At 41.9% G+C, this 16,611-nt stretch overlaps 1 protein-coding gene across 21 annotated transcripts in view; it reads right to left on the reverse strand.

The window, feature by feature from the left end:
- RBFOX2 (RNA binding fox-1 homolog 2) overlaps nt 1–16,611 on the reverse strand; it is a 170,300-nt gene that overhangs the window by 14,908 nt on the left and 138,781 nt on the right. For 7 of the 21 annotated variants that reach the window (XM_063154418.1, XM_063154416.1, XM_063154419.1 and 4 more), the window contains 5 exons: nt 13,267–13,359; nt 10,482–10,542; nt 8,053–8,106; nt 7,825–7,917; nt 6,574–6,706 (listed from right to left, as the gene is read on the reverse strand). In XM_063154418.1, the coding sequence (XP_063010488.1) occupies nt 6,574–6,706; nt 7,825–7,917; nt 8,053–8,106; nt 10,482–10,542; nt 13,267–13,359 (434 nt within the window). Of the gene's footprint in view, nt 1–1,184; nt 1,225–2,961; nt 3,020–6,573; nt 6,707–7,122; nt 7,191–7,824; nt 7,918–8,052; nt 8,107–10,481; nt 10,543–13,266; nt 13,360–16,611 lie in introns of those variants that run through there. The other 14 variants (XR_010027553.1, XR_010027554.1, XM_063154417.1 and 11 more) reach the window with 6 other exon arrangements.

Below are 16,611 nucleotides of genomic sequence, written 5' to 3' on the forward strand. Positions count from 1 at the left end.
AACTTCCTCCTCCATATCAGCCAACAAAATCCAAAAGCTAGTTCCATCCATTATCCTAAGTCTAACCCCAGAGTCCTCTTTATAAATGGCAGGAATAGCACCTTCAAAGGAGCAGGACTGTGAAATTCGTGCTGACAATTGTATCACAACCCAAACTATACAAAACTTCCCAGCTCCAGGGAGCTATGACCTACAATGCCACAATTGGGAACTCTGATAAAGCCGGGCAGGCTATGAGTTGCAGTGGCAACTGAATATTTTGGCTTTGAAAGGCAAGTTCCTACCATATTCCTGCTCTGCAACAGCTCTCCCTTGGAGAGGAAAGCACTTTTCTCGCTGGCCAGTTCAAATACCTCCATCCACAACCCACCTATGAACACACAGACTCCCTGGAGATTTGCAATACAGACTGACTGGGCAGGACAAAGACAATGACAGGACAAAGTCTCCCGTGGTATAATAGCTAATTCCCCAACAGGAGGAGGCTGCTGACTCTTGTAACCGAACATCTCCACATATTTGTACTTTACAATTCCCTGGAGAGAGAATCTAGCCTATTTAGGTGCCATTCCTACCAGCAAAATGAGATGTCAGTTTTCACTCCAGCATCTCAGCCTCCATTTTTAATCAGTCCCAGTGTCTTCCCCAAAGGGATAATCTCCACATCCCAGTGGCACATGAACAGTTTTAAACATACAACTTGTTCAGTGTAGTGTGGACTACACAAATCAAACCCAAAAGGGCCCCAAGAGGGAAGAGAAAGGGGAGGGAAGAGGGGGAGAAGGAAAGGGAAGGTCTGAGGCTAAACCAGTCCTGTTATTTTTATATCCAAATTATGTAAATGACAGAAGTGTTGAGAGAAATTTTAATTTGCTAATCATCTCTCAGGTTGATTAGTACCAGTGTGAATGTGGGGGACAGGACACCAAATAAACTGACCCTGGCAATGATCAGGAAACCCAAAGGCTTAGGTCTTGCACCCAGGGGCAAGCGCAGTGACAGAGAAGCATGCTTGCATTCCTAAATATATAAATATATATATCCACAAGGAAGAAGAAAATTAAAGTAAATGATATTTAAAAAACCAAACCAAACGAACAAACCAAAAGAAAAAGAAAAGAAAACAAAAAAAGGCTGGCTTGTCAGGGGTTGGGGACAAAGAAGGCTCCGGTGTGTGTACTTACATAGAGGTCAGCACCGTAAAATCCGTCCTGGTAAACCACACTGCAGAAAATCCACACAAAAACAAAACAAAAAAGAAAAAAAAAAAAAAAAAACAAAACAAAAGAAAAAAAAAACAAACAAAAAACAAAAGAACAGAAAACACATTCCGGTTATTGAGGACGGCAGCATGCACATGCGTTTTACACAGGCAGGTGATGTATGAATCCACAACCTGGGCTTTTGGCAGGAGCAAATCAGCAAGAGAACGTGTGTGCGCACGCACGGCTCCAAGTCATCTTCCATGGCATGCAAAGGGGCAGGGGGTGGGCAGAGGGGGAGACAGTAGGCAAAGGAGAGACGGAGGGGAACCACCATCTTGTACAGCAAATATCGACTCAAAAAGATCTGACGTCCTGAAGAGAGACACAAGGGTGTAGAAGCCTCCACTCTGGTTATTCTCCTGGAATGATTTTAGTTACCCCCTAAAACACATGGAAACATTGGCTTCATGAAGTGGGCTTGTGATATTGAGGAGCCCTTCACAGAAGGCATCCCACAGGGGCTGCAGTCGCCTATGTCAGGAAGTGTGGTTCAGAGACTTGTGCCTGATTACATTTTTCAGGCTTCACAGGGCTGCATGAGTTTTGTTTCTGACATCCATACATCACCTGCTTTTACCCTGCACATTAGACATGCGATAAGATTTGGCTGATCACACAAGCATGCAAAGTATTATTATTCAGCATCTTAAAGAACCGATGCAACACCTCAGGAAAACAAGTCAACCAATTCTGATCAAAGTAAACACAGAGAAATGTAATTGAAAAGAAAAAACCAAAAATACCCACAATGCATTGCTTTCACAAGCAGAGATAATGAGCTAAAAAGGTTAGGTGACTGGTCCAAGATCCGAAAATTGAAAGGTGCAGTGGGAGTCCCTGGTAGTAATTACTTATTCCTTAGCAGAGAGGAGCAACTGGAAGGGTTTCCATGGGATGGTGCTTTTTCTGCTTTAAGCCATAGTTTTGTTTCTCTCAGAACTTCAAGCACAAAAACTGTTAAACAGAGCCCGGGGTTCCCAAATAGCTGCTCTTACCAGAGCATTCACTAGGCATAAGACTACACAGCTCACTCTGGGGACAGGGGTTGGGGAAGGATGAGGAAGGAAGAGAGGGGATGCCCCCCACCCATTTGAGTTCAGCGTGTGCTTCACATACTGAGGAATTTCCTCCAGCTTTGTCCCCTGAAGAGCTACACACAAACTCGCTCAAGGCTTTAAAAAGCATTAACCCCACCCTCTGTGATGCTCATGGATCTGATGTGCATGACTTACCCATAGCATTAAGAAAAAAGAAGGTATGGAACACTAGCTATTCTTTTGACTACCATTTTTTACTCATCAGATGGAATGTGAAATGCTGCCAAGAGCCTGCAGCCCTCAGACACCCACCTATTGTAAGGCACACACACACAAAAAAGCCCAGCAGATCTTGCCAAAATTCTGCATGCTATTACTAAAAAAAAAAAAAAAAAATTAAAAAAAAATCTTGCAGTGTTAGCTACTGCTTGAATAATTTAGTCTTGCTGCCTTCCCCAGGAAAAGTACACTCCATTCCCAATGGACACAGTTACTGTAGTCTCCAAGAGCGCTGGGAGCAGGTATGAAGATAGAGACCCTTGTTAGAGGAAGAGGGGAGCCACTTCAGCAGGGAGAAGCAGGCCGTAAGATCATGTTTGTTGAAGCTAAATTTTTACAACCACATAACAAAGAGTTTGGCTCCTGGGGCAGTGACTTACATTGCTGGGTTCTCTATCTAGGACCAGGAGTGTTTTAGCAGTGATACTCCACCTGCTCCTGCAGGAAAGGCAAACGCACGACAGAGGAAGTGACTTGGTTTATGAACAGGTTAGCAGTTTTAACAGTTATTCCAAACACAGTCAGTTGGATGGACATCAGCATTACCACATTGGATCAGGCCACTATTTCTATCAGCAAGAGATGCTAACATCAGCTCTCCAGAGAAAACTGCAAGGAACACTAATAACAGGTAAAAGTAAGACTTCCTGGATCCAAACACCCAAACACACATGAATCCTCCATCTCTGCTTTAGTTCGGATTTGACTGACATCAGCTTCCAGGGCTGAAATTCAGCAAGGTTTATTTATATGGCAGAATATCCATACTTGTGATTCTTAATGCTAGCAAAACGAGAGAATTCCTTCATCTGAGAACCACATTCTGGTTACGTAGCTTGACCAGAAGTATAAAACAGCCTGGCAGCCAGTCAAATCTTGGTGCAATCTGTGAAAAGCCTACTAGCTGTGCTAAAACACATCCAAGGGAAAAAGAAACAGGCTGGTTTTGTAAAGTAGCCAGCATATCATTTAGGTGTACCAACAGCTGACTGTTGTGTTGGAAAAGGAGCGAAAAAAAACACTTCAAATCCTCAAAGCTGATTGCTGCCCTGTATCTAGTCTTCTATCTATTATGGCTTCAAATCAGTGAATTTCATATATATTTACACTCCAAGACAAAATTACTCTTTACTATGGCAAGTCTATTCCTCATATAGGTACTTAATACCATGCACAAGTCAATGACTAACCTATAGTTTGAGAAACAAAATTTATCAAGCTTATGTAACTTTGAGAGTTTTACAGTAGCTGAGTTTTTTTCAGACTGTCTGGATTCTTTCAGCTTTTGGTCTGAAATGTTATTTGTTAGCATTCTCATTTAAAAAGCATGGCTGCTACAAATCAGGGCAATATTCCAGTAGAGTTTTTACTTGTGCTTTATATCAGAGGTTATAATGTCTCCTTATTTCTACCAAGTGGCACCTCAGTTGAAAACTGAAGGTTGCATTAGTGTTCAAAGTGAGGTTTAGGTGACAATCTAAATCACCTACAATAGTCTAAGCAGTTGCTTTCTGAGGTATCAAAACCCTTCTCTGGATAAACAACCATGGCCATGCATAAGTATGGGCATTCCACATAGGCATTAGCAAATCTTGAGTTCTTGAAATGAATATTAAAACTATTAAGAGCTATGATTTCTTGCACCTTCCTCTGGCTTAGCATTTGACACTGCCAAAACTTACTCTAGCTGGGATGGTGCTCAGGTCTGATCCAGTATGGCAATACCAATGAGCTTTTATTAATCTACATTCTGTATTTTTTAAATTCTGCTAAGCTCTCAAATGCAGTGATTCCATTAAGTTTTGTAACTTAAACACCACTGAGGTTTGGGAATACCAATTCCTTCTATCAGGTTTGAGTTAACCTGCAGCTCACTTTACTGTTTTCTTCGACATTACTCACTATGTCTTGGTCATTGATGTTGCTGACTGATCTTATGGTGTCATCTTTCCACTGGCCAGGAAGAAAGTAACGGATGGAGGGCAAGATGTCAGGAACGTGTGCCTGTCCCTGACCCCATGGAGGTCAACAGTGCTCACACAGAGTGCTGGCTGTCCTACAAGTTACTGCAACATGGAATTGTACAGCACATTTTGTATTATTCCACTAGGAATCCAATTTGTTCTACAAAGTATCTTGCAGAGACACACTATGATGACAAAAAACACCAGTAGTAGGTAATTACATCCCATTGCTTGGGACTAGGGACAGTTCTGGGACTCTGTGAATCTGCCTTGCTTACTGGTGCCCTGTAAATGTTTACTAGGTAGTATGCTGCCCATGAAGACATGGGATCAGTCAGCAGGGTCAGAAAAATTCAGTGTAATACCAGTAAACACAGACATGAGACAGTATTTGGAAGGGCTAATCATTGGAGCCTGGCCCATATTTCAAATGAAAATAAACCTTTTACATGGGACTCAGGCTGGATTTACATCAAAGACAAGGCCTTCCCAGTGCCCCACTCATGACAGCCTCTGGCTAGGAATGCTCTAGCTGTTACTCCCAGGGATGAAAAGCACATTCCCCCTCCCTGGTGCAAATATTTCATGTTCTGCTAGACGGTAGCACTTAGCTTTGCTGCTTTGTTTCACTGTGGAGCACTCCCCAGTAAAACTGGACTGGGCCATTTTTAGAGCAATAGACAGACAAGTTGCAGGTCAGAGGCTATGGTTAGAGGAGAGAGAATGTAAACTAGGAGTGGTGGCAAAAAAGTGGATTTGAAAACCCAGAAGAAACACAATGTTCAGAAGATCAATATTTACATGAGAGGTTTCATTTAAAGTCTTCTGGTGAATTACATACAAACATTGCCAAAATTGCCAAAGAGCAAAGCTGGACAGGTACTCAAGCACTGCAGCTTGCTTTCTGGAGCTCCACTTTAAAAATCAGACTAGTCTCTAAAAGGGTCACAGTAGCTCTCATCACTTAATCTGCTGCAGAAGGTATTGTGAGCTTATCCAGTATAGATCAGGCCAGCTCCCTGCACTGATGTGTATGGATTCCACTTTCCTTCTTAATAAAAGATTTATGGGTTTTTTTCTTCCCCTTTGGGCCTAGTGTAAAGGAAAAGAAGGGTCAGTCCACATCTCTGTGCTGGAGGATTCGTTTCTACTCCTGTTCTTTCTGAGAACATTGCCTGGAAAATATGGCAAGTAGAACTCAAGACAATATGATTAAAGCATCCTCAAAATCAGAAACAAAACAAACAAACAAAAAAAAAGACAGTTTGGAAGGGATTTGCTGATTTATCTGTCATTCCACCACATTTAAACAAACCAACAAAAACCCAAATCAAAACTCACATACAGGTCTAGTTCCCTCTACTTTTAAACAGCAGAATACTCCTTTGTAACAGCATTTTTTGCACTGCATTACTAGTGAAAATTTGAGGGCAAAGAATGCTAAGGCCACACATTTGCCATTGCTTCATTGCATTATCATTCTCTCTACATCCCAAATGCTCCCAGCTTTAAATTAATGGACTTGATTAATCTTTGTTTTAAACCTTTTTAAACCGTCTCCAACAAAGAAAGCAAATCCATTGTGGGTAACTGGCTCTTCTGTGTCCTACTGCCAGATGGTGAGGCATGAATTAATGGATAATATTCCTCATTCTGAATATGGAAACACAAATGGAGTACAAAGAGAAGAAGTTTTTCAGGAATTTTAGATCTTCTCTTTATGTCCTTCTCAGCAGCACTATAACATATTGGGTCAATGGACCCAAATACCGTATACAGACAAATTGAGAAATTATGAGAAGGAACCCATCAGCACTTTAAGCTGTCGCAAGTACTGAAAATTGTTTCAGTCAAGCACTTAAGACAGAAAAATTTAAATTTGCCCCCACTGGATGCCATCATGTGCAGAATGCTCTGGCACTAGCAAGATCTTGACTCTCACCATCCAGACAATTTTAGGGTTTTTGTTAACCGATTAGCTCTTTGACACGGCTGTGCAGAGCACTCTGCTCCTGTGACAGTGCTTACCCTGGGTAGGCAGGGATGGCCGTGGGAGGAACTGCCCGCACTGCCCCGTACACTGTCCTTCCTCGGCCCCTCAGATGGGCGCCCCGAAACGCGGCCGCTGTGGTGGCTGCAGTTGGATAGGGGAAGCCTGGAACTGTGAAGATAGACAAGGTGGAAGGTGAAAAGGATACAATCTCCACTCCAGAGAGCAACCACCTGCTTCAAACAAAGTGACACAACAGCTCCACAGCGGTGGGACATTTGGCATCAATCCTGCAGAAGGACATGCTTATAACCCAGCAAGCATCCCATACATACTTCCTGCTACACCACGGCCTTTGGGGGGAGAAGGGTTGCAGAAAGGTTTGGCATGCAAGAGGTTAATGTTTTGGCATGCCTTACCCACCCCAAACAGGGCTCAAATCCCCCCACCTTTCGATACTGGCATGCAGTCTGGTTAGAGTCTGAGAAGCATGGGGAGTTACTATCAATACAGCACGCAGTTCTTCCAAAACTGCAGAGGCTCTTTAAAATAATTTGTCAAGAGGCCCTTAAAGTCAACCAACTTACATCAGTCTCTTCCCTCCTTTCCCCTCCCACTCTTTGCCACCCAATCCTCTGTATGTTCATTTTAAAGCCTGAAAGACAAGATAGCCCATATAACAGCAGCAGCAATTTCCCATAAAGTGCCAATTTACTGAGAGCCCACCTTCATTTAACAAGTGTGACCAATAACTGGCACCACATATAGCAATGCCTCTATTATTATGCTTTAAACTGGAGTAAACTGGCTTGTAATGAAACTTTGTAAAACCTCAGAGGCATCTGCAAACACGTCATAAACAGATACTGAGAGGGAACGAGTCCCAGGGCACAATCCCAACCCAGCATGCATCCAGGTGCATGCCACTCGGGGCCCTGCAGACCCGTGGTTCAGCAGCTTGTATAATATGTACTTTAGGGATTTGTCTGTTAGGTTTCTTCCATTTCAATACAAGGAGGGGAGCAAGGGAATGGCCCGTTCCTCACACACACCCTCCCCTTGTTCTGCAGCCTCCTTGTCGTTCAGAAGGACCCATTCAGCAGTACAGCAAGACACTGCAGGTGACCAAGTTACAGCAACTGCACACTATACTTTGGCTCAAGGTAAACTCATTCCCAGTGTGACCCATCCTTTCAAGTATATATTATACAGACTGGAGAGAAGAAGGGTAACAGGTCATCATTAACTCAAGCACAGTAACAGTACAGGGGCCATTGGGGGCTACTTACTGATTAAAGGAATGTAAGTGTTAATACCCCCCCTTCCTGACAGGGGCACTGCAGCATCATTGCCCAGCGAGACATCTGCTTGAAAGCTGGATGCTAATTTAATTAAAAAAAAGAATAAAAAACAAAAACAAAACAGTAAAAAGGTTATAAAGAAACAGCAGATTAAGAACATAAACAAACACCACTGCAGTTAAATGGCAGAAGTGGAAGTGTCTACTTAAGCTCTACCTGCATATAACTCAGGGCCGTACACCGCTCCAACCACAGGACTCAACTTCCAACCTGAAACAACAAAGACTGCAGTGAATGCCAAAATCTACACCAAGAGAAGGAACGGGCAGCGTGGGTAGGGGGAATGGTCTCTTGCATGCGCCCCAGCTTCACATGCACAGCTCTTTCCAATTTCTGCTTCGCCTCAATCCCCCTTGGTGTAGATGGAGGCCAACTGCCCTCTCCTAACATCAAGCTCTAGGTGCAGGTCACTGTATCAGAGGGAACAGCAAAAAATCAGCTGACCTGCAGCAGGCAGAGGCACTGCTGTGGGAATGCCAACCACCTTATATGCGTATTTGCCACGAGCACCGTGCGACCTGGCATTCCCTGTGGAAGCCTTGGTGCCAGCTCCTCCCTACTTTCACTGGGAACACTGCAGATACAAGTGCTCCCTAAAGCCACTGGCCCAGACTGCCATCTCAGGCAAGTCAAATTATAGCCTTGAATTCTCAAAGCACCCTTCTCTCATCTGCTAGAGATCTGCTAAAAAGCAACAGTGTCTGAATTTCCTAATTAACTGTATTATGCAACTATAGTTCATTTAAAAAAAAAATCATTCTATTCATCTCACACTTTCTCCTCACTGTTATTTCAGTATTTCTCTCCTTTATGCTGCTTTTCAGGTGAAAGCCTTCACAGAGAAATGATTTCAATATAATCTGGATAATTGGCAAGAACTGCAAATCATCAAGATAAAACCTACAAGAGAATAGAGCTCAAAGAAGTACGGGTATGAGTTGGTACATATGTCCAGTCACATCTAGAAACCTGTCTTTTCCCCCTCCATCTCTCTAATGGGGGAGAAAAGAAATATAAAGCTAACAATGTGATCTGGGTTGGCTTCCACAAAGCATTCCTCTCACGAAAGATCTCAGCTGTTCAGCCAGCAATCACAGAGGCATTTTTATTTAAATAAATCTATACAGTTCCTGTCTTGGAGCTCTGGTGCACTTGTTGAACTTCTGACACCTCTAACCACTCTAGAAACTATATGAACAACTCTGAGAACTGCACCCCATCACCACCACACCTTCACCTGCTGGCAGAGTGTCAATGACAGATGCAGTGCAGGCTCCCTCTGCAAGTACAAGCATACTGCTGCTGCACTGGTCACCTTGATGGCAATATACTCCAGTAGTGGCAACAAGAGGACTGTTAACTCTTAAATTTAATAACAGTTGTACAACCATACTTGCCAATACTACTTAAGCCTGGTCTAATACTAAATTTCTTTGCATAGCTTTAAAGCTGGCTTTAAACTGCTGGCTGCAAAAGCAAAATATTCTTGTACACTATCACTTTCACAAGTAAGCCAAGTTTCATTACCAAACAGTCACGTACATGACATTTTCTGCTCTTGTTTTCAGGACAATGTACCATGGATGCCTTGCCTTTTGCTACAAAATCTCCTAGTTCCTTCCAGGTACTGTGAGACCCACAGTCCCAAGCCTTTTGCTTGGCTATATTTCCCCATCTCTGTACCCAAGGTAAGATTTACTTGCAAGGGACCACTCAGTAAGTCGGCAGCACAGCAACATAAAGAATTTTTATCTTCTGAGTTTGGAGTCTTACTTTGTAATCAAAACAGATTGTCACACCAGCTACTACTTGTATGCAGCTTCCTGCCTTGAAGAAACTGTTTGGGAACATTTACACACTGAAAAGAACTTTGCTGTCCGTTTCAGGAGGAAGACTCAGATTCAAAATCTTTATCAAAGCAGCATTCTGCTGGGAGAATCACTTTTTATGCTATATATGCCTATGAAGTAAAATGACTTCACAGAGAACCACCAAGATATCCCAATCAAACAGGATTCCTCACTACCCAAACAACCTGGTCTTCCTCTGTTTAGGTTGACTGGAAAATTCACTGAATACAGGCAGTCTGAAACAAAAAGCAAGCAAACAAGCAGTGCAAAGGCTCTGTTTTGCTGGTTGCTTGAGAACAGCTGTACTTTTACAGATAGAACCTAAATTGAGCTATCTTAAGTTATTAAGTTAATGACTTAGATTAAGCATCTTAAGTTATGTTTCTGCATTCATATTTAGGTATGTATGTGATGGAGTGAGACACAGGAGTACTGCACATCCCACCATATAGAGTCAGCTTGCAGTAGTAGGGCAGGCAACCCATTGGCCCTTGACACCTTCACCCATCTTAGCCACATGGGGCAGGTCCCTACTTCTTTCTGTCCCCACTTCTCCAACTGGAAAATGGTATTCTCCACAAACACTTCTGGGTTATACTGAATGGTATAATGACACAAATTAGAGTTTGTGAGGTTTTCTTGGTTCCTTTTGGTCCTGAGGAGAGGTCATGACTTTTGCCTTTTGTCTTTCTTCAAACGTTTCAGCTCATCACTAGTGCAAACTGTCTCTCTTACCATTTGCATAAGGTGTGACCATCTTCTTATTGGTCATCACTCTCGCAGTGGCATTGTTAACCTAAAAGTAAGAAAGGGGAGGGGGAGGAGAGGGAAGGAAGCACAGAACGTTAGGGAATATGGTGAAAAACTCTCAGATACCACACACACACACATACACACTATACTTCTCTGAGCAAAATAAAATTAAACAGCTAATTTTACATTAATGCAATCTTTAAATTACTTTTAACAGTTGCCATTTAATTATAAAAGTTACAGCTAAACGTGGCATTTTAAAATTATGCATTAAACAAAAGGCCAACAAGAGTAAAGTGCAGATTCTCCACCACCCTGCCATCCCTAGGCACGGGATTATTTACAACTCAGTGATCAAAAGGGCACAACCCTAGATGCTTTGTCCAGGTTCTCTTAGAGAGGCAGGAATAATTTCTGCAGCCCAGGGCAGGGGAACTGAACCAGGTGATGCACAAGCTGACTCGTTTCTCAAGCTCACTGCTGGAACTGGGGCCCAGCAGGTCACTGGCAGAACACTTGAGTAGAAAAAGGTAGCCTGGAGTCCCTCAGCATTAGATTTGAACTCCCAAGGCTTGAGGAAATCTCTGGAACATCACCAACTCTTTAAATGATCTACATTCACTGATTTACACCCACCATTTTCAGATCTTTTTCCAGATAATTTTTCCTTGTCACAAATCTCATGGGACAAAAAGAGTACATAGCAGCAGACCTGGATCATTTTTGGGCTTACTGTGCCCTCCACCCTCTTTACAGAGCTCTGCACAGTTCCAAGCGGTTTGACTGCTCAAGCAAGTGGGGTGTTACCACAGAGATGGTGCTGATAAAGAAAAGATGGACTAGTTTGGAAGCCAAGTTACTGCAGCCCCGTGTCAGCCTCAAAGCTCTTGCAAGGAGGGTGAAGTCTTTATGAATCATCAATAATTTATCAAAACACATGCCCAATGGGAACGGAGGCCAGGGTGAAGAAGAAAAAAAATGGATACAAAAATAGAAGCTGCCTCAGGCCCTTGAGATGTATGGATGGTGGGGGTAACACAGGGTGAGGAGTCCAGAGCTACATTTTACTCTTGTTTCAGACCCAAAACAATAGAAACATTACACATTTAAAATAGAAAGAATGGGAAACAACAATGATGAGACTGAGAGCATGCAGTTAAACACACACAGATAAAAAAAGAAAGAAAAAAAAACACACCACAATTGATTCAGAGGGTGGGGAGGGGAGGAGTGAGGGGATAGGGTCTCACAGACAATCATTAGATGGAGCGAGTGCCTGAAATCAGCTGCTACAGCAAAGTGCAACACAAGCACTTAAAGGAAAAAATGCCAGAACCAATCAGAAACCACCAGTCAGCAAAGAGACCAACAGCTGCATTTAACTTAGTAAAGAAATAAACTGGGGAGGGGGCAGAAAGAAAAAGAGAGAAAAACAATAACAGCTACAAACAGGTCTCAGATAGAAAGAGCAGCAGAAAGAAGGGGCAGAAGAGAGAGAAGAGGATATGGGTGCATTAATAAAAACCAGCCAAACTGGAGTTCAGTAACTCTGAGTAAGATGTGCAAGGGGAAATCACCATGAAGTCAGTAATCAAACAGCTCAGACTGCTACAAAACAATATGTACATCCAAAGTCCAGGCGGCATTACTCAACAGCATTGAAAATAAAAGGGGGAGAAGGGGAAGGAGGTGGGTGGGGACAACAAGTCAAATCACATTTCGTAGTGTTAATGTGAGATGGCAGATGGATTTTTTCTTTCTTAATTTTTTTTGTAATTTTAAGAAAAATTTTAAAAAAAGAAAAGGAAAAGCTTCTTCTCTAGCACTGTTGTTTCACTTACCGCCAACTCGTACCATCGCCAGCATTGTGTATAGTTACCATGGAAAGAGTGAGTCAAGTGAAGGGCCCTAAACGCTAAACCATCGGAAAGGGAAATAAAAAAACAAAACAAAACAGAAAAAAAAAAAAAAGGCAAAATATGCAGACATCTTACTCAAAAACGGCGGCTTTTTTGTTTCAATATTTGTACTTTTTGGTTTGTGTTTGTTTTTTTTAAAGAAAGAAGGAGAGAGGGATGATGCCAGTTAGCCTTCAACACAGTGGAACACCAAACTGGTCAACACCAGACAGGCCCAACATATGGCCATGATGGCCAGCCAACATTAACCCTTCCCTCCCTGGCGGCGAGAGCTAGCAGGCTTTTAGGATTAGCTTTCACCAAACCTTTTCTTGACCATGGGCTGATCAAGAAACCAGCAGTGTACATAGCACAGCCCACTTGGGGCTGCTGCCCCACGTGTCCCCACCCCTCCCACAGGCATCATCTCACACTTGCATGGAGGAGAACTGGCCTCAGAGGAAAGAGAGGATACTGGCTGGCCCCCTGCTTTCTTTTTTGGACACAGTTAGAAGTTGGACAGTACTCTTTCAGTTAGTTTTGTTCAGGCCTGGTAACAGGAAATCGGAGCCTTGCAAACTGAAGCAAAGGAAAAATCAAGACAGCAGAAGGGCAAAAACTTGGAGTGGGTGGGAATAAAACTTAATAAAAGAAGAAAGAAAAGGAAAAAAATACCCAAAACAACAATAAAAAATATTTTGTAAAGGGTGTAAACTTCTATTCATTTCAGTGCAGGGAGGTGAAGGACACAGACAAACACACACGCACACACGAGACTGGGATCCAAATGTGAAATAAGTGAGGCAAGACACAAAAAGAAATCAAAAGAATAAATATAAAGAAGAAATTGAATTACTGAAGACATGCACCTCGATTTTACGGCCCTCTACCACGGTGCCGTGTAATTTCTCCCTGGCCCTGTCTGCATCAGCACTATTCTCGAAAGTTACGAACCCGAATCCCTGCATGCAGCGGGAGAAGGGGGGAAAACATGCACATCGTTATATATTGAAATACTGATCTCTAGGTAAATAGAGAAAAAATATCACAGTATGAAATCGACATCAGCACAACTCAGCAATAACCTCCTAGAGTCACATTGTTGGTTCATGCATGTTTCATAAATGAAAGAAATTAAAATCAATAAAAAAGGAACTGTAATCATAATAAGAATAATAAGAGTAATTAAAAAAAAAAAAAAAGAAAACATAAAAGCAATTGAGGCCAGACCAAAAAAGAAGTACAAAGTTACTCGAGACAATTTTTCATTTTGGTTTGGTTTGTTTTTTTGTTTAAAAACACTAAACCCTGCTCTGACATAGGCAAGCTGGGTAAGCCCAAGTAGGGCTTCTCTCCCCTCTTAATGAACACACAAATTTTGTAGGACCCCCATCCACCCCAGACACAGTACAAGGCATCGACACTGAGCAGCACTTTGTTCCCTTGACAAACTGCTATGAGAGTTTGAACAACCAGAGTTCATGCCTGGTACCAGGAATTCTGCAAAGCTTTGCGCAAATCAAACGCTGAACCTTACTTTTCCTACCTGTAGAATGGAGACAGTAATAATTACCTACCTTAGAACACTGTTGAAAGGAAGGGCTCTTTGTAAAGCATCCCTTGTTAGCTCTTCAGGGCACAGCTCATGCCTACTCCTAAGCCTGTAACTTCCCCAATGATACATGGAGCCCTGAAAGTAAGCAAGGCTTCCAGGAGGCACCATAAAGTAAGCATTTTTAATGTGAAGATTTAGAGTATCACATACTGTAGTTCCAGAATATTCTTATCTCTGAGTACTGTGGTGGACTTGACTGTAAATCTAAACACCTAAATACTGATTCACTGGTCAAGGCAGGTTTTGTATGACACTGCTGACTCCCTGCTACCCATCTTACTCAGCTGTGTTCTGAGATGGCAACCTCTGCACTGTGGATAGCAACAGATCTCTGCCTGGTTAGAATACAAAATTTCCAGAAAAATCGACTTGCCCTGCTTGGAGCAACCACAAAGGCTCAAGGACTGCCAAAATGTCACTTTAGTTAGATAAATTCAGGTTTACCACATCCATGAAGGCACAAGGAACACATGCCTGTCCTACACACTCTCATCCTGCTGCCAGCTCATGCAGTGGTATAACAGGGCAGGGTAAGAGACTATGCTTCCTTCCACAGAGCTGAGTGCACTGACATTAAGAGAGAGCCAACATGACAAAATGAATTAGGATTTTAACTAGGAGCAAATGGCATCTTAATACAGACAACTGTGATGAGATACTCTTCATGCCATTAGAGAGAGTGGACCCAAACAAAAAGCATTGTTGCATTCTGCTTTCAGGACATTTTAACAACAGCAACAACTGGCTCCTGTGGCTTGGTATAAAGCAAATACTGCTTTAATGTACAGAGAGTAATTTCCACTGGCTCCAGTACCCTCAGGAGCAGAACAACAAAGCTTATATTTGATGCAATGGAAACTCCCTCCCAATGTTAACTGAAGAGTGAGGTGATGAGAGTGATGTACAGCTATGCTTGGCAGGGAAGAGGAGCATGCTGGCCAGGCAACCTGCTTCATGCACCTTGGAATCAGTAAGTATTTGGACTGGACAGCCCAAAAAACAGATAGAATCTTGATTTCTAAGCATTGTTAGCAATAAGACACAAGCAAGCTATTATTCTTCAAGTGCTTTTTAAAGGTCTTTACAATAGTAATCTGAACAGCCCAAGCTGTTTAAGTGACAAGCAGGCCTTTATCATCCACAGCTAGGTTTCCAGCACAAAACTGCCACAAATTTGTAAAATGCAGGGTGGTGGCTGTTGTTTTTTTGAGGGGGAAGGTTTACTTTTTTCCCTCCCCCTGAACAGCAATAATAAAGGATCTTAGCCAGTACTGCAATGCTGAGATCAACAAAATCGCTTCTTTGGGCTCCAACCCAATAATCTAAAGCTTCAGATAATTTAATTTCTCCAGCTATAAATAAAGAGCTATATAAATAACAAACTGCTCTGCCTGTTTCAGAACAGCATAGAAGTTCCCTGTTTAAATGAATTAAAATCAGAGCTACAAGACACAGGGGCTAATAAAACAGCCCAACTGCATATAACTCTCAAATATGTTGCAGAGAACTGAGTGGGTGCAGGGGGTGTAGTAGCACAGCTGATTATGAAGGAATAGGGTACTGAGCCTGCTTTAAAGAGCCCCTACAGAGAAAGGTAAGCCTGAGAAAAAGAGCAACTCCTTTCCCTCTGGTCCTGTATAATGGAGAAAAAACATCCTTTAAAGGCTGGGGGAGGAGGGGAGGTAAAGACTGCAACAGGAATCTCTACTTCCCTCTTCTCTTTTTGCATTAAAATTTCTGTTTGTTCTAGACAAGCCTGTGGAGAACAAATGAAATTTATGTCTTCAGTGATGATGTGAACTGAAAGCTGGAGTGCAGATGGAAAGTAATTCTTTAGACATTAATCTGTGTGGGCTAGAACCAAACTAAGACTATTTTAATTCACATCTGTTTGCAATTAGTAAAGTCTGTATGGGATTTTTAAAAACTACATTATCATTAAATATCTTTAAATTGAGTAGGAATTTTCAGTATTTTTATTAAGTTAACTCAAGGTAGAATACGATCCACATGCAGACTGTATGAATATAATTAACAATGTGAATTAAACCAGAATTAATCTGATTCAGAACAACAGAACTAATTAAGCATATTTTATTGACAGATCAGCCCTTAGCTTGTACAACTCTTTGTTGAGCACCATTTAGTGTCAATGCTGAATTATTACTTTACATAGTTGACTATGGCAGTTAGTATTTGTGTCCTCTTGGTTTGTCATATTAATGCATCTCTTAGACATTCAAATTTTCATCAAGAAAAACAGGTGAGCCACACTTGACATTTTTGTTATTTCTAGGTTTAAAAACTAGCAATTAGATATATATACACACATTTTTGAAGTGGGAGAGAAAAAATAACATACATATATTTTTTATTCCTTCTCACAGATGACCTGTAAAGAATAGGGATTAATTTGTAACTAAATACATATGCAACAAACACTTTTCAGTTTTCCCTCAGCAAGGTTGTCTTGACCTTGAAAGAAAAAAAAAGAAACAAAGCAAGAGGAAAAAAAGATGGGGCAGGTATCCAATATTTACCAGCTTGGCTTTATAGCAGGTACTGGATTGCTCCATAGTAATAGGTATGGAGCCAGAGG

This window comes from Melospiza melodia, chromosome 4, assembly GCF_035770615.1.
Source record: "Melospiza melodia melodia isolate bMelMel2 chromosome 4, bMelMel2.pri, whole genome shotgun sequence".
NCBI classification, from domain to species: Eukaryota; Metazoa; Chordata; class Aves; order Passeriformes; family Passerellidae; genus Melospiza; species Melospiza melodia.